This window comes from Cuculus canorus, chromosome 14 (genome assembly GCF_017976375.1).
Source record: "Cuculus canorus isolate bCucCan1 chromosome 14, bCucCan1.pri, whole genome shotgun sequence".
NCBI classification, from domain to species: Eukaryota; Metazoa; Chordata; class Aves; order Cuculiformes; family Cuculidae; genus Cuculus; species Cuculus canorus.
The window spans coordinates 3,942,193-3,961,376 of NC_071414.1; the positions used below are offsets into that span (position 1 = coordinate 3,942,193).

The 19,184-nt window shown below is 41.9% G+C and overlaps 1 protein-coding gene across 9 annotated transcripts in view; it reads right to left on the minus strand.

Annotated features, from left to right (window-relative positions):
- The window catches only part of KCNIP1 (potassium voltage-gated channel interacting protein 1), a 406,302-nt gene that overhangs the window by 38,084 nt on the left and 349,034 nt on the right, over positions 1-19,184 (minus strand). The window contains exon 1 of one of the 9 annotated variants that reach the window (XM_009568087.2): positions 17,339-17,537. The exons of the other annotated variants lie outside the window; for them this stretch is intronic. Coding sequence (XP_009566382.2) covers positions 17,339-17,447 — 109 coding nt within the window. The 5' untranslated portion in view covers positions 17,448-17,537. Of the gene's footprint in view, positions 1-17,338; positions 17,538-19,184 lie in introns of those variants that run through there. 9 annotated transcript variants of the gene reach the window in all.

Here is a 19,184-nt window from a genome sequence, read left to right on the forward strand (position 1 = left end):
ATTAAATTTTCATGCTGCCTCTGATTACTTTCATTTAGCAACACAGATGTGCAACCAGGATGAGGAGATATAGTGCCCAGGAGTACTGGGGGACGGCTGGCAAGATGAGCACGGTTTGGAAAGCAGTCACTTAAAGCAAATACCACTCACATGCACTAACAGCTCTCACCCGTGATTTAATTTTAAAGAAGCCATGAAAACATTTTAATATATTAGTCTTCATAATTGTGATTCTTCTATTCTGCTTTAAGGAGGATGCAGAATAGTCCATAAATGAGTGAAAAGTGAAGCTCGGAGAGAGAGCATTGCTAAGAACAGCTAGGGAAAAAACAGAAAAGCAAAAAGGATTATATACTTACACCCCATACACAGTCAGGATTAAACTGGAAAGTTCTGTCTGATCTATCATCAATATTTGCTGAGCAGCTCTAATCCAGTCCAAATTAATAAAATAACACAGTTCAAGGCAGAAGAACCAGATTTACGTGGATATGCCACCGTGGGTAAGCTCATCCCAGTATTAGCCCAAGATCACGTCAAATAAAGATGCGTTTGGCTTGGTGAGCCCTTTGGCTCTTCCCCTTTTGCTCCACGCCCTAATTTTCAGGTATAACTCTCTAACTTTTGCTCTGGGCTCTGACATGAGGATGCCAGAGGACCACTGAAAAAGGGAAGAGGTAACCAATACCTACAACCCTCAGGCTGATAGGATCCACCTGCTCTAGGATCCACCTAGGGAAGCCTGGCTCAGCTGTGCAAGCGCTCCATCTGACTTATTTTAAGGAAGAGGAAACATTTAGCTTGAAATATTTTAACTGGAGGGAGTGAAGAATAAGGAAGGAAAATTTCCCTTTCTGAATGCTTTGGATTTTATCTTGTAATTTCAATTCCCCTTTTAATCAGCTACAAGGAATTTAATAAAGCTTTGGCCTAATCCCAAAATAACAGAGAAATGGAGAGTGAGAGCTTTGCACACACAAAGATACGCAAAGGGAGCCCCTGCAGCTGGTGTGTGCTGCCAGCCCTGCTCCGGCCGCTGGGAGCCCACCCTGGGGCAGCCACAAGGCGTGGGGACAGGGCACCGCTGCCCCTCCTGCCTTTAGGGACAGGTCTGAGAGATTCATCTTTCTCTTCTGCTATTTGTGCCCAAAATCCTGACCTGCTGTCAGAGGAGCACTCAGCTACAGCAGATGCAGCTGGACCCAAATGGAACCAAGGGGGTGCTCTGGGTGCAGCCACCGCCCCTCACTGCCTGCGTGCACCGCAAACAGCTGCTTCTCTTCCCAGTTTGGCTGCTGGATGGCATCATGGACTGCTACAGCACTGTTGTTAGGAAGCATGGTGGACATAAAATGGACAAATGAAGTTTGCTTTTTTTCCACAGTGTGAAATCTCATTTTAAAAGAGAAAGGATCAACTGTTTAAGTAGTTAAATTAATTAGGACTTAATCAAGATACATTTGGATGTGCATCCTCAATTCAAGGTTCCCATGTGTGGATTTAAGAACCATGGGAGAGAGATTAAGGTAATGTTAATTACGTTCCATTTATGTTGACTATTTAAATAGCTATCCCTTTGCAATTATGAACCTCTCTAACTCAATTTCTTCAAGAAAAGCAGCCTTACCCCAAAATTCTCAAGGATGATCTTCAGCCAAAAGAAATGCCTCCCCCTACAACTATAAATTTATTGAAGCCAAGTGAAATGATTCTGGATTTCTAAACAAGGCATGTTAAGAGTAGCTCTCTGGTGGTTCTTGCAAGTTTCCAAAGCCAAGGAGACAAGTGGGCAAACACACGTGGATGAGAGTTTGGATGAGTGATGCTTCATGTCAGTGAGCAGTGGTTCAGCAACAACGCGAGGAGCTGCACTACAACTCTCATTTTGAGACTTAATAATAACATGCCCACGATAATTGAGCAAATCAGTGAAAAAGATGGGTGGAGTTTTAACATCCCACTGGAGCAAAGCCATCTCGGACTGCCCTGGGGCCATTGCATGGATGGAAGCTCCCCCAAAAGCCAAGCGTAGAGAGTTCAAACTATCTGCCTCAGGTCACCATCTTCTTCCTCCCAACCTTAATGCCTTCTCCCCTCTTCCCTCTCTCCTACTGCAGCCGCACACATTGCTTCAGGACTGTTCACATGCTCTCAGGGCCACTGCTAACTTGGGAATTCACTTCAGGAATGAGAACAGAAAGCCCAGCTGACTGCCCTTTACACACTGTATTAAAGGTGATTAAAAAAAGAAACTCTTTAGAGGTTTCCAAACACTTTTTGTGTAATGATGATCTAAATTATCATTAATGACACAGGGCAAAAAACTTAAAACTTTATTTTGTTTCACCTGACTATGTCTTTAAAATCATAGAATGGTTTGAGTTAGAAGGGACCTCAAAGCCCATCCAGTTCCACCCCCTGCCACGGGCAGGGACACCTCCCACTGGATCAGGTTGCTGAAAGCTCCATCCAACCTGGCCTTGAACACCTCCAGGCAGGGGGTACCCATGATTTCTCTGGGCAAATGAACACTGTTTTCACACTATTTAATTTCTATAATTTAAAGTGGCATGGAGAGGGGAAAAAACAACCAAAACAGACTTCTTTTACTTCCTGCTGCAATGAGAAACCACATTTATTTCACATAAAAAAATACCATTATTTATTAGCAGGCAGAAAGCTTCTGGGTATAATAAAAATTGGAACATAAAGCTGCAGTTGCCTGAGGAGAGGAAGAATTAACTATAATGAAACTGGTTTAAAAGAGCCTTATAATATCATTTTAAAAACACCAAAAAGAAGGGAGTGGAAACAAGGGATAAAGAAGATTTTTTGGTAAACCACAAAATATTGTCTATTCTTCCTGCTGAATTCTCATAGAGTGCCCTGAGCTGGAAGGGACCCACAGGGATTATCAAGCCCAACTCCTGTCCCTACACATGACAGCTTCAACGCTCACACCGTGTGGCTGACAACAGACAAGTCTTCTTCTTATTTTTACATTTAACATGTATACCTGAAAGGAGTATTGTCTTCTCCGACATATGCTAATACAGCACCTCTTAACAAGCAGCTAGATTTAACAAAGCTTTCTTCCCGAGTGGAAGATTTAGAGGCTTTTGCTGGTCACCACACGGGCCAGCTAACACAACTAACCTCCTGGTAACTTGTTCCTTGGACATACAAGAAGCCCAGCTCGTAAAGCATTGCTTAGGAAAACAATTCCAGTACCATCTAGCAATGGAGTCATTTCCATTTGCAATGCAGTGGCAAGACTGAAGGAACAAAACACATTGACAAATTCAGTTATAGGGAAGCTATACAGTCAGTTTTCTACTCAAACCTGCACCGCAGAGACAGCGGAGAGCACAGTCTCTCTCTTGCCCGGCTAAGGCAGGCAGTGATGCCATTTCTCTCAACAAGGTATTAAAGGTTCTCACCATGTGCTTTTACTTTTAGTTATCTGGCTGTATATAGTTTCTGCGGGTGCTTTGGTCATCTGAGCTTCAGCATTTGGCAAACAGCTTTGATATAAGTAATATATATGCATTGGAAGTCCTCAGTGGGACAACTATATAATTATGCAGGGTATTAGAAAGCCTTACAGCACTCGATTTCAGTTACATTATAAAAGGAAAAAAATTGCACTTGAGTAAGAGAAATTATTTGTTTCATATACAGAACAGATAGTGAGTGGTCGGTGTCTGTAAGCTAAGACTCCTGAACTGCTTTGTCAGACAGGCTCTGCAGGCAGATTTTGCTGTGCAGCCTGGACCATAGCGCATCCAGCCTGCTACGTGGCCCCAAGGAGCAAGGAAATTATTCATCTTGACCTTTTTAACATACAGAATTCAGGTCACAGAATGTTTATAAAAGCCGAAAAACACTATTACTATAGGATGCAACCCAGACTCAGACTGCTGGTTTCTTGCTTGGGTGCTCAGCAGCTAGCCAGAGCTTTGCATTATTGAACTTGCACAGAGGCTCATCTTCTAAGGCTGAAGGATAACTTCACCCTGAAACAAACCCGCTCAGCTTAGTTATTAATTTATAACCAAAACTCACTAGACAGGATCTCTTATGTTTTCATGTTTTTGTTCCTGAAGTTACCTTTTTCCTTCGCTCTTTCCCAATGGAAAAATCCTCAGGTCCACAGCAGATAAATAAAAAATGAAAGTTATGACCCCAGCATATGAATTTCAGCAACTCTCCAGCTGATAAAGCTGGCAGTAAAGTGTTGAAAGTACAGGTGGGCTTTGGAGAAATAAATCACCACATTGTACTGAACCTTGGTAGATGATACTACAGCACAACACAACAATGGCGTGGCAAGCAGGGTTGTATTTAGGTTATGGTTGCAAAGACATCTATTCATCACCACGACCGGCCTGGATGCTAGAATTCTCCAATCTGCATTTAAATTTCCTAATTCTTTATTATAAATAACAATAGATATTTGATTTAGTCCACCATTCAGCCCAAATGCGACTACTGATGCAGAAACAGGCCAAACCTGTCACATAGTACCAGTATGAATTGTGACATGTTTTTTTTCACAAGCAAGATGCTAGAGAAGTCTTTAAGAAAGTGACAAACATCATTTATAGCTGTTTTGGTTAGAATTTTTTTCCCCGGAATCTAAGAAGATGAAACAGAAAACATGGGCTCTTACAGATTTCACCAGAATCGTGGAGACAAACTCCACACCATACAGAGTGAAACGTCATGACAGCTTCTCCTCGAGCTCCCACCGTGTTCAAATCTTTGATTGAACTAAGCCAATTCCTTCCTCCAGCATTTCATACAGAACAAAGTTTTCACGCTAAACAACTTCAGTTAAACAGCATTCAAAAAGATACTTTCATGCCTAGGTCAGCTACTTCTATGTTCTTTCAAAGGCAAACGGCGTGGGGCTCCACTTGACTTTGTTCTGTGCACTGTGATCTTCACAACGCTGGAAGCAAAGGCAGCAGAACTTGCACCACGACTTACACTTTCTAGATGGCTAATTACGCATTTGTTGTTGCTGTCCTTCAGGAGGCCAAGACAAGTTGCTCGCTTCTTTGTAGAAAGAATTGTTCTCTATCCCAACAACGAAGGAGAAACCCATTGAGGATGACTACATAAAGCGCATCTTTGACAGGAAATCTTTAAGATGAAAAGCTTTTGAGAGCGCTTGGACACGGTATTATATATCTTCGCTCTCCTCCCTCCTTCCCCCACGCTTGCTTTGGCCAGCAGTGTACTGACAATTTGCAGGTCTCGTGATTATTTTATGAAGCTGATCCTGTTCTTTTGCATCTCAGTAATCAATGGGCAGAAAGCTGCAGAATTTGAGAATAAACTAACTGAATAGCTTTGTTTAAACTTTACTGCCCTGCATCAGAATCAGCTTGGTTATGACCAGCACTACTACCCCAGCCGATGCTCTCTGGCACCTCGCTCAACAGAAAACAAGGATTCGTAAGGTACTGAGAGAGCTTAAATGCATAGTTACTCGTCTCACTAATACAAACCACAAACAGGTCAGAAGACTTCAGCTACAGCCAGTGAAAGGCAAGGCAGGTTTTAAAATAAGGCTTTAAAATAAGGTTTTAAAATAACAAGTTGGTAATTCCAAAAGAGGAATCTCCTTTTCCCAGGGGTGCAGCATTGCTGAATGGAGAGGACACACAGAATTCAAGAGAGAGAAAGTGTCTGTGCTCACTCTGTATTTCAAAGTGGTTCTGTAGTCCACAAACGCAGAGCCCTGCATATAGAATCCATTTTCTATGCTATTAACTCTCTTAGAAATTTTATAATGGTGTTATTATTGCAGAGTGTTTTGATTTAATTTGGAAGGAGGTACAATTGCAGAGTTGGTGAAATGAATGTCTTATAGCATCTTCCAGACAGCTAATTGGTATATATAAATTATTTAAATTATTACAGAGTTGTGGGGATATGAATTAACTTTTCAGCAAAAGCAGATAAGAATGTGGGAAGAGTCTAGAAGAACAGATTTACGTGATCAGCCACTAGTAGTCTATATTAACATCATCATACCCTGCTAGAGAACATAGGTTTTCAAACATTTATACATTAACCTGGAACCAATCACTAGCTCCCCTTTTGTGCTGTGTATAGCCAGTCTGCATAGCTGCCGTGCCTCCTCCACACTTTATTATGTTTCAGTCCCATGAAAAGAGCTGGATTATCATCTTGCAGCTTAGTGTAAATGTAAAAACATATTTAACATCAACAGAATTAAGATCTTCTGTCCGAAAAGTATTATAAGTTGTATATTTGAACAGATAAGATTTTTTATCTTTTACTGTTGTTTCTGTGAAAGCGTCGATGCAAGGGAAAGAGGCACGTAAATGCTGCTCTGAGAAAACGTAGCTGGCAGGAAATGAAACAATCAAACTGACAGTCGTTATCAAAGTATTGTACCTTCAAAAAAGAATGAGATGAAAATTAAAATAAGCTTCATTCAGCTTCAGAGAAATAATCCCCTGAACACTTTAAAAGGCAAAGAAGTTGCATAAGAAATTGGTTCTTTGTTACCACACATTGCTGATGGGACTGACTCTATGGCAAGTCAGCCCTCAGGAGACAGGAGTACAAACCCTGAATTTCACCTAAAGTTATACCCCCCATTGAAAGGTAGAAGCCCACCATAAACAGTTGGAGCATTTATATTCTGCTAGTTTGTTTGTATTTCTAGAGTAGATAAAAGCTGCTTTATTATGCCCTCAGTGATAGAGTTCTCGTGCCACTCCAATACCTCCTGCTCATGAGGAAGTCACCGGATTAGATATATTAAGGTGGACAGAACACAACATGGTACCATCAGTACACGCACTGTTACCTCCAAACACACCACAACAACATCAGTGTATTGTTACAGGAGCCTCTACGGCATACAAGCAATCGCCCAACTGAAAGGAAGAGGAAAAATAGCACCACCCTGCCAGGGTCTCTAGGTAGTGCAAACCCTGAAGGCATCTGAAGTAGCAGAGATGGCTGGAAGGAGCAGAGATATCTGAATTGCTTCCAAAGCTGGCTAACATCTCAACCCCTTCAGAAATATTCTGAAGTCTTCTCCAAAGCCAAGTCTGCCCAAAGGAATTTTGCAAGAGAACATTTAGAAAGATTTCATGTCACAGGATTGCTTCTCTCAAAGCTTGCCTGTGCGCTGGTGCTCTCCATCCACTCCAGCAACAGCCCACAACTTCCTCCTCTTCAGTACTCACAAGATGGATGCATTCAGGTGTAACTCAGAAGCCAGACATCCATTCTTACCCCTTGCAGTGTGACAAGCTCTCACTGCAAGGAAACAAAACCTCTCTCCATCCAGACAGATTTGGCTTTTAATTTAAAACACCTTCAACCTGTGTCTCTATCTTGCCAATACATTTCAATTAAATTTATTGGCAAAGATGTACTTCACAGTACCAATGCTGTATCAATCCTCCTCAGCATTAGTAGGTAAGGACACTTGAGCACACTGGACCTTCACATCTGTTGACACACTATACAGCTTTGCTGCTATGATGTATTTGAAATTAAAATGATATCCCCCCAGGTCATATTTGAAAACTCAGCTTTAACTTTCAGGAGGGTGAGGTTCTTTGATTGCATTGTTTCAGAAACACTGTCCTTGTGAAATAAAATAACCTGCATGGGACAATGCACAATCCTGCCTGAATCCCCCATCATCCAACTGCTCTTCCATCCCAAAACACATCAGTTTGAAGTTCTGAAGGGGAAGGGACAATAAGCACTAAGAGAACAGCAGATCAGGCTGATCAAATATACCCAAATCTGATCTGCACTGGTCAGTGACGGACACAGTAACATCTGCCATGCAGCCCAGCAGCTGGTTCAATAGCATTGAATCATAGAATAGTGTGGGTTGGAAGGAACCCTAAGAATCATCCAGTTCCACTCCCTCTGCCATGGGCAGGGACACCTCCCACTGGCTCAGGCTGCCCAAGGCCCATCCAACCTGGCCTTGAACACCTCCAGGGATGGGGCAGCCACAGCTTCCCTGGGCAACCTGGGCCAGTGCCTCACCAGTCTCACCATGAAGAAATTCCTCCTTATATCCAGTTTATATCTGCTCCTTTCCAGTTCATACCCATTGCCTCTCATCCTATTACTAAAAGTCTTTGTAAAGGCTTTCCAGCTTTCTTTTAGGCTCCCTTCAGGTACTGGAAGGTCACTAAGGTTAGAGAATGGGGAATCTCTAACTTCCATAGTCAAGCATTCCACAGGTTATAAATTAAATAGCTTTGACAACCTCTCAGAAATAAGCTTTGCAAAAGTACAAGCTCATCTTCAATGATGCCACTCAGTTTAGAAAACACTTCACATGTACTTTTCTTAAACCAGACGAGCTTTTCCTCAAGAACACACATCTGCTTTGCAGGCACGACATGCCGAGACCTCCACCCTTCTCCCCATCCACTACATTTACCCCCACTGCAGTCTGATGTGGATCCACACCTACACACGCATTACATAGCATCGTGCATGCGGCGTTTCTGAACTACGGAGACTATTGTGCTCGCTATTTTGCAAGGTGGATTTGACACAGTGTGTTACAGTCCACAAACTCTTGCAGTTTTGGAGAACACGTAAAAGCTTAAGATCCTTTTCTTTAAGATAAAACAGTTAGATAACTTGTTCTGCCCCATCCCTGGAGATGTTCCAGGCCAGGTTGGATGAGCCTTGGGCAGCCTGAGCCAGTGGGAGGTATCCCTGCCCATGGCAGGGGAGTTGGGATTGGGTGGGCTTTAAGGTCCCTTCCAACCCAAACTATTCTATGATTCTACAATTCTAAAAAACTTCTCGATGGATAACCTCAGCTTCCCTATGAAGTTTTATGCAATTCTATTTACTTTAAAATAATCTTCAAACATAAACCTCTTCTCACCTCCTTCTACTCAGCAGATAAAAGCATGGATTCACAGAGGAGAGTCTGAAGGGAGAGAGGCAAGGTGGAGGGGAAGATAGGTAAATAGGTACAAAACTCACATACGATTGTGTACATATACTTTTATGTACACGGGGAATTAACAGAAGGACGGAAATAATGGAATTATGGTGTGTGATATGTTAAATGCTTTGCCTTGCTACATTGGTATATCCTTTTTGCACACTTACAGTTTTTTAAAGAGGCCCAAGTAGTCCCCTTTGAAGCTATGCTTAGTAAAATAACTAATTAAGATGGTTATCTAGCTGATTCATCACTATCAAAGGTATGCACTTCCAAAACTGTTAACAAACTTCTAAGTCAGCTCAATACCCAAGTTTTTCAAACACTAAGGCATAAATCACAATACACACTTCCATTTCACAGAGTGGTTTACATTTGATCTCCCCTCCAGCACTGTCTATCCCACTGGAAACATATCCCTTTCCTTTCTTGGCCATCTGTGGCAGAACTACGCAGAGGACACTTCTATACTTCCAGTCACGCTCTCACCCTCCAGGACACTTACATGCTGTGCTTGGGCTTTCTGTACATGGCACATATGTTGAATTATTAAAACATGTGATGTGAGCTTTAAAAGGAGGTGGTTGTTTCTCTGGTTTTCTGCAGTTTTTCCTCACTCTTATCTTGCACCACTTCACCTTGATGCACTCCTCTAACCCAAATATGAATGGAAATAGCATTTCTAGGAGGCACTGAATACTTGTAGTATTCAGTCTCTGGACCAGACAATGTGCTAGAGACAAAGTGAACATTTAGGAAAGTCTATATGGGAGAGACGACCTGCTAGCAACTTCAACGTTACCTCTTTTATACACGTAGTTTGTGTTGAAACTACAAGTTCTGCAGTCTTGCTTCAACACTGAGATCCAAGTAAGCAAAACCAGCAGATTTTAGTACTAAGCTGGGAGGATGAGATTGCCTCAGGGCAGAGACTAAAAGAGCAGAACTTCAGGTCCAGTCACAGGTTCTGTAAAAATGAGTTTTCTAACCTTTCTGTAAAAAGCAGAGAGAGATTAACTTGATGAAGCGTAAAAGGTGGGATAGCTTTTCAGATGACCGGAGCCAGTCAGCATAGCTTTGCTCCTTGAATGCCCGTACTCTGCTGTCGTAGGGACACTGGGTTTGAGAGCTCCACTAGCTTGATCCCACTGCAAGAGTGCTGGACGACAAAACCCTACAGGACTGCACAACGGGGCAAAACAGAGGCTACAAATAGATATGGAAACAGTGCATGTTTCCAGCTTAAATCTGAAAGCCAGGGAAGCATGAAATGAAGAGCAGAGGTAAGTTGATGAGCCACAAGAACAGGAATAGGCACACGCATGTACAAACATGAGGCAGTTTTACACAGACCCAAAGGGACACACAACAGGGCTGTGAAATGTGGGAAGCGTTACTACAAGGTGAACATAAACAAACATAAAATTACTATTTCAAGAGAAAGGTTAGCAGGGGAGCAACTATGACAAATATCAAAGCATAAGCAGCAGAGGTGCAATATGCTCTGGTAAACACACAGCCATGAGTAATTGCCGCTACTAACTGAATCACTTCATAGATCCAGAGGGCTGAGACACAACCTCTGCTGCTAAAACAAACCTGTGTCTAGTTAAAAGACTTGAATTGTTTGTCTGAAACAGTGCTGGACGCTAGAAGCTTCATTGTTAAGACAAGCAATGGCACAAACAACTCAAACCAAGTTCCTTAGGGAGTGGAATGACTGCAATTAATCCACAATGTCAAAACCTGGAGCTGAGAGAAAAGCCACAGAACATCATGAGTGGTTGTCCAAAGCTAATCCAGGGAGACTCCTTAGGCGCTAGCAAATGTCACCAGGCCTAGGAAATCAGATGATGATGTACAGTGAACAAAATTCACTTCTTCCCCAATTGGGAGCAGCTCAGGCTGTATCAAGGCTACCAGTCTCCAGGAGCTTCTGGCACAAGCTGTGTAATGAGGTCTAGAGGGGTACCTAGCTGTGTGTGTGGGGCAACCCTGAAACCTTAAAGTGCTGCAAACTTACAGAAGATTTCGTTACAGGAAATAATAATTAGTTGGAATAGCTTTTAAAAAGCTAAAGAGAAATAAATTAGAAATGCATAGAATGCACTTCCCCCAATTTACACAGGGGAGCACAGGCAAGATATCAAAAAACGGGAACCCTAAAGTTAACTTTGCTGCACAAGACTAGTTCTGCCCCCTCACGGGTAGAGATTAGACTGTGTTGTTTTACCCTATGGACACGAATAATATCCTCATGAAGCAGGACCACACTCAGAAGTGTTAAGACTGAGCAGCAGCAATAGTTTAGGCTTCTCTTTGTAACGTGGGACTTTGTCTTGCAAGTTACCAGTGTGTCTAAATGAGCTGAACATTTGAAAGTGTGATACGCCTATGAAAATATATGAACACGGTGTTAGGATACAACCCTGGCCAAACAAAGAGGTTCTGAAGTTGATAACCCACCAGAGGTTTATAATTTGGGTTTGTCAAAAATACATTTTTACTGCCATATCTCAGAGCCAGGGTCTCACTCTTTCCAGCTGAACAGTAAATAATTGCACAAACCCGCTCAGACCACTATCCCATGAGAAACCTGAGATCTAATGGAGATGTTGGGATTTAATAGTTGCAGTAAGAACTGTAGCCCAAAGTGTTCATCTACTAAACCGATTCAGTTCCCCACACTCTCATGAACAGCTTCTGCATGGCTTGAGAGCTAAAAGCATTCAAACTCACACTACTGCAAGATGGAAATGAATGGGGCTGAGAAGGAAAGGGGAGAGGCTACTGTGCTCCTCAGTAATTTTCATACAGATGGGAAATGACCCAGGATGGCCTTGTCAAAGCATTCCTTGTGGCAAAACTACTGATACCTATAACATAGCCAGTTATGTGACCTCTCTTAAGAGAGAAAAGGTGTACCACTTCGTATGCAGACGACCACATACATAAAAGCAAGGGGAAAGATTATCGAAAAATAACAACATCAAAATCTGTCCCAGATCAAATTGTGCACATTTTCTATCAGAGCTCGTACTGAATCATGCACGAAACATCACCTTTCTTTGCAAGGGGCAGTCCTTAACATAGAGGAGTTCAACCACAACAGCAGGGCCAGTACAAGACTAACTTCATCTGAGGGCCTAGGGACATATAACAATGTACTCCGTTCCATTATACAACTAACTGGGATTTTCAGAGGTGCAATTGAACGATCTTTAAGGCTAAAAATTGTTTTCTTCAAAATATTAAGGAGCCTTGACTTTAGAAGCTCTATAGGTCCCTGCCTTTCCTATAAAAAAGTTGTATCGGTCCCTGCCAGGAAAGCAGGTAGTGAAAAAATGAACCTATTTTCAGGAACTTTCACAAACATTATTTTTGACTCCCTTGTATTTGAATGTAAGATTGTTTGATTTGCACTGTACTTCTCAGGTCACCTCAGTGAGCAGGACAGAAAGTCAAGGCAAGAAAATGCCATACTAGAACACACTGCAGAAAAACCTGAGAAAAAAACCCAAAAATTGAAAGCAGCAGCAACTGCCATCAGGTACACTGTTTATTTAACCAAAAAAATGGCAATTAATGTTGGTGGGAAAGAACAAGAGAGAAACTGCATGAAGGAAACCAGCGGGAATGGGCTCCTCCAGTGGGAGTAGCTGGAGGCTGGAAGATGCAGTGCCCAGGCTCAGGTGCCTGCTACCCTGTTGCTTCAGAGAAGATGTACAGTAATTATAGATTGCTTTTTAATAACACCTCTGATTTGAGTCCTTTGAAGAGTAGGAATAATAGTTCTTCTTATCTTCCCTATGAGGTAAAAAAGCAGTGCAAACATAAAAAATGGAAGAACGGCAACAGTGAGGAAAGGAAAGGTATTTGCGTACCACTCCACCCTCTGCCAGCAGTGACACTGCTCAGGCACTTCGGAAAAGCCTCCCAGCACTGTATCCTACACACGGGCTCCCAAACTGCTTCACGGGGCTGATGTCACCCCTGGCTGATGCCAGAGGTTCCCACCATCTCTGCCTCTGGACAGGCTGTGGGTGCAGAAAAGGAACATGGGATTTCTGCCTTGGATGAAGAAGAAAACCAGACAAGGGGTGGGATAATTGAAAAGCCATCACTGAGAAAGACGTAAAGGAAAGTACTGATTCAGCTGTAATACAGCCTCTGCGCTATGCAGTGCTGATGGGCTGAAATCAGCATTTTCAGTCCCTATTACTTCACAGCTGAGCACCTTCACAGGTCATATACCGTGGAGAAGAGACAGATTCCAGGTTTTAGTCTGCTCAAACCATTTCCCTCTTTCCCACTCTGTAAAAGAGGTTTGAAGTTCCCACGTGAAGCTCGAGGGAAGAATGTGCTCTCACAAGAGGTTTCATATAAGAATATCCCTATTCCACATTTGGATTAATCCATACTTATTCGAACTATGATAACAAGCCAGAAGACACATTTTGGTGCAGGCTGGCTGGTATTTCTATCAGTTGAACAAGAACTATCTTTGTAGAGCTGGGCTCAGGGAGCCAGAGCAGGAGCCCTGCTCTGCCTCCTGTGCAGAACTCATCTCCTCTTCAGAGGCTTTAACCTTTAATATTGTTGTTTAAAAGCACACAGTATCTCATTAATCATATCAATATCAGGTCTAATTTGTCTTTGGCTATTCCCGGCCCCAGCATTTGCACCAGTAGCAGAGGCAATAACAATACCATTTGAGGAGATCATTTACCAGACCATAAACCTCACCTCTTTGTGGTTACTTCAAATGTGAACTCGGGCAGAGCTTCTGCTTCAGGACTCAGCTGGTTTAGTTTTGAACTTGTCTGCTGACAAGTACAGGCACTATGAGGAACTAGGTCTGAGGTCTGGATTACCTTAAGATCAGAACAGTAAAAGTTTATCCTCTCCCTATAACTTTGCACACTGGACACACAACAAAAAAAAAGGTGCACTGAGAAAGGCTGGGAAGCACTTCTTCTAGTAAAGTTTCAGGGAACTGTGTTTAAGACCCCCATCTCTGCCAGCAATCATATTCAAACTGTTTCTCTCAGTGGCAACTGAAACCTACCAGTTGGCAGTGTATTTTTGACATACAGTTGAATTACAAAGACACAACCTTCGAAGTATCTGAGACAGCCAATTTCTAAATTTATTCTAACAAAAAAGGTATTTGAATACGTGCTTCTAATCTTCTGATATAACATAACTGACTAAAACTAAGGAAAGGTGGCTTTCCTGCATTAAAAAGCTAAATCCCTGACAATATACTTGCTGGTATGTTTTACTGTATTTGCTTTTGCGTTTCTGTACCCTGCCATAAGTATTACTGAATTAATTCTGACTAGTCCAAAAGCACAATTCACATTTCCTCTGGATCCCTCTAATTTGAAGAAATATGATTTATGAATGCTTCAGGGGTACCTGGAGGATGGATGGATGTTTTGTGAAGAAGTTGAGTTAAAGCCAAACTCATAAAGCAAAGAGAGCCAGAATTTACTCTCGCTTTATGGAGAAGGTTTTTGGTCCCCAACCATAAGGTAGTACAAGGTTCACCAGATGGTTTCCCAAATGACACAAAATACAGGTAATTGTTTGCGGATGCATTGTTGCACTAAAGAAAACCAACCTTCAACTCCTGGCCCACCTTTTTGGATGTGGTTGTGATGTTTGAGGAGCTGGGGATGAACCTAACGAGACTGCAGCAGCTCTGTCGCAGTACAGAACAGCAGCATGGACACAGCCAACAAGCACAAAACCCCAAAAGGTAAAGCAGTGAAAGGAGCATGAAGCAACAAGTCCTCAACATTTCTATGCCTATTAGTCACAAATACCTGCCCCACGCTTTACAGACCTTTTCTCTTCAGCTAAGCAAATTTTGCCTCTTAACTAAACCTAGTCCAACCTACTTAAAATGGCCACTAACACCTCTGGTTCCAGTCATTTCCAGTCGAACACCTGAATAAACAGGACCTTACCAGAAAGTGGAACTGAGCAAACACACCTTAAGCTGCATAAATTTCACATTTTCCAAATTGCTGTCTACATTATTTCCCTCTCCATAATTATTGCTTCTTATGTTAGACTAATGAAGAATCTGCACTCAGTTTTTTTTTTTTTTTTCCTCCTTTAAGGAGAACAAAGGGACAGTGTTTAAGTCTATTCCTTCTAAAGGAGACAGTAATTCTAGTTCTGAGAAGGAATAAGAATATAGCCAATTTCAGTGCCTTATTTTAGTGTTATTTCATAGAGCAGTGAGAAAGCCCATGAATTTCTAGATGTTTATAAATAAAAAGCAGTGATCACTTCTGGTGAATATAAATATGTTAGAAATATTTATGTGGCAATATAAGCACTCACTGTACCTTTCCTTTCATTGCCACATAGCGTATCAAAGAAAATAGTTTATTGCCACCTTTAAAGACTTCCAAGTGATTGAAATCTGCTTTGCGCTACATTAATGCTCACCTGCATTATATGTATAAATAACATTAACGTAAGTAAGTCTTAGCATAGATATAGAGTCAAAAGGGAAAAACCATGAACTCATATAATTTAATGAGTACCAAATAAATCTCAGGCTCAGAGCAAACGACTTTGCAGCCAGAAAAAAGTATTCCAAGGAAAATTACCCAAAGCTAAAAAAGTTTACAGTATCACGCTCCTCTATTCTGTCGGGTAATCCACCAGCAATCAGGAACTGTGTGTGTCAGTAATTTTGACCACGTCCCTTTACAAAGACTTAAAAGAAAATGCTATACTCTTCTCCACTTGCATGGATTGAGTGATTGACTGATGACTGCAAACAAAACACAAAACTCCTCAGTGACTACAAGTTGGGGTTTTTTGCTCAATTCATCTCCGAACCGACAGCATCACGTATTTGACTTCGCTGGGGAAACACTGGGGAGACTCTTCTGCTTCTGCGATTGCTTTGGAAAGAGCAGACATGCAAACCACAGCAATTAGGTCTGGAAAGAAGGTATAAAATGTTCTCGCAGTTTAACAGGTAACAATGCATTTGCCTCAGCCTTTGACTTGACAGCTTATTTTTAAGGTGAGCACTTCTATTGCCAATATTTGAAATTAGCTGTCATTCTCAGAGATCTTAATTTATTTATAATTATATAATTGAAGCCCCAGTGACATTCCAGGAGTAAACTAAAAGCTCCCATGCCATTCAATTTATGAGGAATATCAACATCCATGTAATGACAAACACGTGCCAATTTACATGTTCCCTTGGTCTAAACGAAATAACTCTCTTATTGAGGCCATTTTTCATATTTGTTCCTAATCCTACATGAAGATTCCTAGGATTATGTGACAGCACTGATTTTACAGTAGTAGGGTTAAAATTCCATCTGCTTTTCTTACTTAAATTACCCAGTAAAGAAAAGAATCAATATATAAATTTCCTCTACTTTTACTCCAACTTTCATCAGCCTTAGCTAACCCATATTTTAAAGATAATATGAGTTTATGCAAATATTTTATCATTGCTCTTTCCTTCACTAAATAAACTTAGCACAGTTAGTGATCAAACCAAGAATACACTCAGTGGGAGACACTCGGGTATCCTATTGTTTTTAAATAATAACTTTTTCTTCATCAGGACGTTATTTTCTTTCAAAATTCAGTGATATCTACATCTCTTTATGAGCAGATAATACAAGCCCCCCAAAGTCACTTCATTGTTAAAACACATACACTTTACCCAGCCAGGAAAAACCCTAGGAAAAGGGGTTCATTACATTGGTATTATTAAGAGAGACCAAATCCTCCAGTTCAATATATGAATACAGAAATCTTTCTCCCTAGGTTATTTTTGTTTCTGGTCACTTTGCTGAAGTGTTTGGAATAGCAAACACAGAGGAGTTTCATTTTATTCACATTCATTCCATCACATCTTTTATCCGCAAATATCACAACAGAACTATTTTAAGTAGCCATATGAAATCACGCACCTAATTATCAGCTGTGTTTCCATTATTCTAAGAGACGCTTTCCTTTTTTGCAGAGTGCCACTAATTTATTTTCAAGAGAGAAAAAGAATTAACAGTAACAAAAATGAAGAAAATTTGATAAAATACACAAGGCAAACCCCCCCCCCCCCCCCGCCAGCTTCAGATTCTCTCTGGCTAAGGTAATACACCCACAGCAAACAACAGCACTCAATAAAGCAGAAAGCTTAATTCCCTCCTTGCAGCCTCTTATGGTCCTTAATAAAGACGAAGACAATATTGAGAATCAGTGCAGTGACAGACAATGCTTCCCTTCCCGCAGCCTGCGGTGACTTTACTGAAGCAGATTTAAATACAAGTAAACAGGAGCTGGAAAACTTGGAAGTTCTCTTACCATCTGACAAGTCAATTAGCCCAAGGTAGTGCAAAAGTTTCAGAGAGGAGCACACCACCACCACAATCCCTAAAGTCTGGAGCCCCTCCGACTCGCCTTTAGTCCACATCCTTTAAGGCACCAGACGGGTCCTACTGGTGTGCCTGCACACAACTGGCCGGCATCTACAGCTGGGAAATCCTCTGTTTGAAGCTTTTCTTCCTGCTGCTCAGCTAAGAGCACGGCACATTTCCCTCTCCCCCCCCCCCCCTCATTCTCACACTCCCTCCGTTTCTCAACCTCTCCCCCTATTTCTAGTGCTCCTCTTCCCCCCTCTCTTGCGCTTGCTTTTTTTTTTTTTTCTAACGTGCAAGCAATTTCTGCATTTAACTGTAATCTATGGTTTTATTTTCTTTCCCTTCAGGGCAATTCTCTCAAGAGTTTGTTCTGCCCCTGAACAACTTAGCGCTGCGCTGCCAACCTCAGCAACATCTCACATAAGGTTTTTTAATATATCTGTGACACCAGCCAATTTTGGCATTTGGGATTTTCTCGGTACTCCTGCCGGTGCAGATGCTTCTTGTCAATGCCTCTTCTGTACTGCATAAGAGAATAAGGCATGTTATAGGGGAAGAAAAGAAAGGTCTTTTCCTTTAATCCCTCTCTCCTCCGCCACCATCGTGCTGGGAGATACACAAATGCACTCCCTACATCATGTGTTTGCCCGACCACAGCCCAGGACCTACAGAAGGAGAACGTGAAAGCAGTAACTCCAAAATCTGTTCCTCTGAGTTAGGTGCTGGGCAGCAGAGAGTGCATTTTGCTGGTGTTTAATATTTATCCAGACATCGGCGTGGATCAGTGCTGGCCTGGAATAAGCACCCTTTGAGGGCAGCTGAGGAAGACAGATGCATTTTATACTTGTTCATCTTTGTGATAGTTCACAAGGCTGCTGGCACAGGGTAGCACGGTGGGTTGCTCTCAAGTTAGAATCAATTATGTTCATCCCCATTACCACTACAGATGAGTAATCAATTGACAGGTTGAGTATTTCATCGGGATGGCAGGTACAAGATTGCAACGTCAGTAAAAGCCAGATTTTCCAAGTGCTTTATCAGTGGAAGATGCTGGTTTGCCTGATGTGGATGATTAGGAGAACACATATAGTCAATCCTATTTATTTTATGGGACACAGAGCCTGTCACATTCCTCACGCTGTTCTCACACTTCTACCTTGCTCCAGGCAAGCTGCAGCTCCCATTCCCCACAGTCCCAGTCCCAAATGCACAGGGCAGGCTGGCTTTCACCCTGCCACTCTGCTCCCATAACCTGTTCTGACGCTGCCTCTGCCTTAAACCACTGCTCAACAATCACATCAGGTGCAGAACCTCAAAGGGATTTTCTATATCACATCAACTAAGTAGTGCACTCGAATTGCTTAGAGATGTGCATATTAAAGCCAGGTTGGAGGTGCAGAGTACTCACACATACTTGAGTGATCAAGTCAACAAATAAACACTAATTGAATTTGAGCTTTGTTTCTGTATGCAGGTGGCCAAGAAAACAATCACATTTGCAAATGTGTTATTCACAAGGGTCCTGTCATTGGCATCTACCCATCCAGAGCTCAATGGTGTTATATCAAAGCCATTCCTACCCATGAATACTTTAGAACAAAGGATTTTTTTTTTGTACTCTGTAGCATCTGCCACATTAGGTTTTCATTGCCCTGGCTCTAAAACTGGCTGTGATACCACGTTATGGTTTGTATTTCCCAGATTAGCATATTCAGCTTTAAAATTACCAAGGAACTCAAATCACTGCATTGTTAAATCTCTCCCAAACTAGGGGAGGAATATTTGAAGAC